Here is a 5577-nt window from a genome sequence, read left to right on the forward strand (position 1 = left end):
TGTTGCTCCACAGATATCTGCTGCTCTACAACATCCCATGTATCCCACAAACGTGCAATTCAACAAAAACACTTTCCATGACTTTCAAATTCTGAGCAAAAAAGGTTTTTGTGCCGATTCGTTATATAACCAGGCTATCCACATGCATGGCAGCTAAAACAATTTTTTTCATAAAGACCCTAAAATGCTTAAAATCTGATGATTTCGATAATAATTCGAATTGTCTTATATTAGGTATCAACATAAGCCCAAACACCGGGGCAGTTAAATACATCCCTCCCCCCAAATTTGTACAAAACCTCAGTGCATGAGTGCATATGTCTAGCATCAAAAGTCTATGATACATTTTTTGGTAAGTCACTAGGCCTATTTTTCAGCTGTCACTCTTAGGAAAATAACTAAACAGAGGCAGATTGTTGTTCTGCAATAGCACAATCCTTCTGGGGTTAAATAGATATTTTGGGGGGTTACACAAGAACTCTCTTTTTTTTTTTTTTTTTTTTTTTAAGTCCAGGTGTAAAGAACCTCAAACCACCACCGAACGAACATTTCAGCAAACACTTTATTTAGATACTGAACTATTAATACACTTCAACAAGGAAGGCTCCGAGATGCGTGTTCAGTCCACTCACATCCAGTCTTAAATTCCCACTTTATCAAACAGATTCGGCCATTACGACCAATTCCTCCGCTTGTATAAATAATGGATTCAAGTAGTGCTCCCTGACCCTTTGAGAGTCCGGCAGGGACACGTTTGTCGGAATGAGCCCTCGTCAAATATTCATTTAGCGCTTAATGTGAGCCCTTCTCCCCCGAGACCCTCTGTAATAGATGCCTCTGCGCCTTGGCAAGAAACAGCACTAATCTACCACCACAGAGCAGCAAAATATTCCAACACACCTCCGATTTTAAACTCCATACATCCACACACCTCCATAATCTTATCTTCAGTTTGATTTCAATTGAGCGACACTGGCTGACAAACAGCACGGAAAAACACCAGCAGCATGTTCTCTGTGCCCTGCGGATCTAACTGTTTCCAGCACTAAACCAGTATTTTAATACATTAATGTTAATGTAAACGCAAAGCCAGTGGGCATGTGAAGTGCATAACGCTTTGTTTTTCATTCTGCATAACGTCAAAAGTAATTTCAGCGACCTTGTCATACTGCAAGCGTTTTTTGTTGTTGTTGTTAAATAAAAAAATCAATATGTATCTAATGTTCTCATTTGAGAACATATTTTAAAAATACAATATTACAAAATTATAAGATATAATATCATGCGTATTATTTACAGGCTAACACACAACGAGGTAAATGTTATTTATTATTTTATAATAATATTACTTGCTTTACTAAATTATAGAAAATTGATAAAAAGCTACTTTTTTGTAATGAATCTTCACCTTAAAAAAATCTGCGCGCACAAAAAAAAAAAAAAAACAGACTGTGCATTAAATATTTGCACTCATAAAAATAGCTAATGAGAAGTTGAAGTGACTACCTTGACGTGCGTCTTCATTTCATTTGGGCCGTTTTATCTCCCCAAGCAGAGCAGAGATTTACAGGCAAGAAACTTAAACGCTGTGGTGTCGCTCACAGTCCTCGTTTCCACTAAAAAATAGAGACGGTGTTAACTTAATGCTTACTAAATTTAAATAACATCTAACATTTCATGTGTTTGAATCAAACACCATAAACACACTGTCATAATGCAGTTCTGCACATGCAGTTGTTCCATTATACTTACTTTAGAAGAGCTGCACCCATGTTTCTGTGTGTCATCTTATTCAGACAAATTAATGCAATGTTTATGTCAAATTTTGTTTCAGTTAGAGATTGTAAATGCATATTAAATGATTTACTAAATGACAAGTCATTTGGAATGCATAACTGGGATAATTAGATAAGAAAACCAAACATCAGATTCATATAGCAACCCAACATGTTAAAATAAAATCAAAACCAGAAACAATTTCAAATATCCAAATTTCAAAAATTTATTCATTTCAAACTGCATATTGAAAAAACTCAGATTGTAATTGTTATAATGATGTTATTAGTTCAAATATATACATGGAGCGTTGGCAACTGCGTACAGGCCACATTTTACAACTACGAAAAATGAAAGTTTTTAAAATAAAAACTTAAAATATCACAGAAAATGTACAGAAAATTTACAAACCATGAGAAAATAAAGAACACAAACTTCATATACCTAACAGATGAGGAGTGGGAGACCGAAAATATTCAAATAAAATAACCTAACCTGCGAGAGTGCCTCTGTTTGTTCTCTCATTTAGAACTTAATAATAATAATAGAGAAACTCTTTTTATCCCGTTCTTTCATTTCAGCGTTTGCAGAAGGATTTTAAAGCATATACTGAATTAACCATTAGTTGTGTCATCATTTTGTCTTTTATAAAAATGTAACTTCCCGCTGTTTACAAACATTACATCTGGTTGTTATTATGCGTCTTTGATAAATACTGTACAAAAGTCCATTGCAATAATAAAACATTTGATTCACTCTCCCCCGTTTCAGCTTTCCAAATCTCTTACACCTTCTGGAATAATAATAATAATAAAAAAATGAACAGAACAGAACAGAACAGAAAAGAAAAGAAAGAAAAGAACAACAGAACGAAAAACTGTGGAGTTCCTACCGTTCCATTTTTTTTTTTTTTTAAATAGAAAGCAAACGTTTGTGTTCTTTCCTTGAGCTCTATACAACTTTTCCCACCCCAAAGTGTTCTGTACAAAAATAGTCCAAAGGAGTCCAGCAGTGTAGAAAAGTTAATTTACATATGCGATAAGGGAATCGTGCCGTTAATCGTTGTGCCGGGCACCGGTGCGCTCTGGTAGTGTTGGGACATGTGCAGTCTGCTCTGGGCACTCTGATCCTGGACCTCCGCGCCAGGCAGGTACATACTGATCATGTCCCGCAGGTCCCCCGTTTGACACTGTCCGGCGCGGGAGTGAGAGGACGACGTGACCACCGGCGGACTCGAGCTGGACTCGGACTTGACCACCGAGCCCATGGAGCCCAGCGTCATTCCCGGCGTGCTTTGCTGTGAATAGGACATGCTGTAGGTGGGCGATCCGTTCATGTAGGTCTGAGAGTTGGTCATAGAGTTGTACTGGAGCGCACTCATGTCGTAGCGGTGCATGGGCTGCATCTGCGCCGTGTTGTGCGCGTTCAGTCCCGGGTGCTGCGGGTAACCCAGCTGCTCCTGCATCATGCCGTAGCCTCCGTTGGTCCAGCCGTTCATGTGGGCATAACTGTCCATCCTCTGGTTGACCCCAGCGCCCAAACCGGCCCCTACACCCACACCGGCGCCCATGGCGTTGCCGCCCGGCGCCAGAAGCCCGCCCGGCAGGGTGTACTTGTCCTTCTTCATGAGGGTCTTGGTTTTCCTCCGGGGTCTGTATTTGTAATCCGGGTGTTCCTTCATGTGGAGAGCCCTGAGGCGCTTGGCTTCGTCGATGAACGGCCGCTTCTCGCTCTCGGACAGAAGTTTCCACTCGGCCCCGAGTCGCTTGCTTATTTCCGAATTGTGCATTTTGGGGTTCTCCTGTGCCATTTTTCTCCTTTGGCCCCGCGACCACACCATGAAGGCGTTCATGGGTCTCTTGACCCGGTCTGGGCTGTTTTTCTGGTTGTTTCCCGAAGAGTTGGTGTTCCCCGTGCCCCCCGTGTTCGGCTGAGGCGCCGGGGGCTTCAGCTCGGTTTCCATCATGTTGTACATTTAAAGCGATTTCGTGAAAGTCTTCCCCACCAGAAGTAAATAGAAAAACACGCCAAAAGTCCAAAGTGGAGGCTGGCGAAGTTACCTTACCAGTTCTGGTAACTTTGCTGAGGAGGTAAGCGCTCTTAGGTCCTGTTGTGCCCACAAACTTCTTTTCTTAGTCTTGAAGAATCAACACAAACTCGGTTTCCCTCCTCGCCAGAGCCCTTGTCAACTCCTGATACTTTTTGAACAAGTTAATAGACAACCATTCATAGAGCGACTGTCAGCGAATATAAATGGGTTTGTGGCTGACCAATCAGAGCGCGTCTGCTCCCTCAGCCAAGACTGTGTGTCTCCTGGATTTGCATAAAGGGGAGGGGTTACGGGCGGTCAGCAGTGCAGCGCGAGCCACCAATGAACGCTGTGTGTGTGTGTGTTATCAGAGCAAGAACTTACTAAAGTGAGAATATTTCACTCAAATGACTCTTTAATCAATCTCTATGACAAGGACATGCGATTTTAAGATTCTAAAATCGAACATTGGAATACATTTGAACGTTCTGCTTCTGCTATCAAGCTTTTGTTTCAATATTTCTTGTGAACGAAACATTTAGGCCTACGGAAGTGTGTTAAATAAAAGATGCACAATCATATTTCTTTCTGTTATTGAAGTTATTCATTTCGTGGTTGTTATTCGTATCATTAGCATATAACACATTTAATAAAAAACTGCTCGTTTGCGTACTAGGCTACAACTTATTTTTTTAAAAGTGTTATTTTATTTATTATTTCTTGAAGTTATATAGAATGTGTGGCAGCAGGATTTCTCTGTTTATGAACTACATTTCAACCGGCTCAAGCTGGATGTGAATAAGAAAACGGAGAGCCATTAATCATCACAAATAGGTAGTTTTGTTTCGGCTCTTGTCATTACATCACTGTGAACAAAAGCAGCACAAAAGCTGACTACACTGACCATCTGAGATCTAAGGATTTGTGTTATTAGAATTCACTCCATGAAGACTGACATTCAGCAACGTAACAGCCTTATAATCATGCAATTTGATCAAATCCAATTGTTAAAAACAAATAGGCTGTTTTATAATAAGACATGTTTGGCAAGCAGATCTTTTCCCAAAGAGTTACGATTTAAAGTTGACCATTCTTCTGCAGAATTTGACAATAAAGCGACCAGACGAAAGAAGTGGAACTAATATAGCCTACAAACAGGCTTAATGTCAGGAAAAACACGTCGGATCATTTTTCCCCCCTTACAATGCACGAAAGCAGATCTTATTATGTTTCAACAGCGTCCTCTTGTGGTGATATTAATACTAAGAAAAGCCCCACGACCGCTGCTTTAAAGTATTTCCCACCACATTTAGGCAGGATCGTTTCATACGTGTTTTATATCTAAAACTAAATCATGAAGTATAAATTGTTAGCATATACAAAATTAATTACAAAAAGCAAACACAAAATAAGATATAAGGCTATTGCTTATTTTAAATATTTTGACATTTATTTTCGAAGGATGGTTGTCTGCATAAATAAGCAAATAGTCTCAGCGTCATTTTAAAGTTGCATTACCGACGCTTGAATTTGCTCACTATGGCACTGCAGCATGCGCCATTCTGCTCTCTCTCTATCTGCATTTGAGTGCCTTAATCTGCTTATGGAAATGTGTAGAGCAGCGGGGAATCTCTCGGCTCCCGCTTTGGCTAAACTGTTAATTGTCGCAGTTCTAAAATAGTTAGCAGCTTGTGAAAAAAACAAAACAAAACAAGTTTCTTCATATTAAACTCAAAATACAGTATAATAACCTAACTTGACTAGTTTTGAGG

At 39.8% G+C, this 5577-nt stretch overlaps 1 protein-coding gene across 1 annotated transcript; it reads right to left on the minus strand.

Moving 5' to 3' along the window:
- Nucleotides 1–1986: 1986 nt before the first annotated feature.
- Nucleotides 1987–3995, minus strand: LOC306867375 (transcription factor Sox-2). Its single transcript, XM_079412988.1, has one exon. The coding sequence runs from the start codon at nt 3749–3751 to the stop codon at nt 2804–2806; it is 948 nt and encodes a 315-aa protein (XP_079269114.1). The 5' UTR covers nt 3752–3995; the 3' UTR covers nt 1987–2803.
- Nucleotides 3996–5577: the final 1582 nt, after the last annotated feature.

The sequence above is a fragment of the Barbus barbus genome (genome assembly GCF_936440315.1).
Source record: "Barbus barbus genome assembly, chromosome: 49".
NCBI lineage: Eukaryota > Metazoa > Chordata > Actinopteri > Cypriniformes > Cyprinidae > Barbus > Barbus barbus.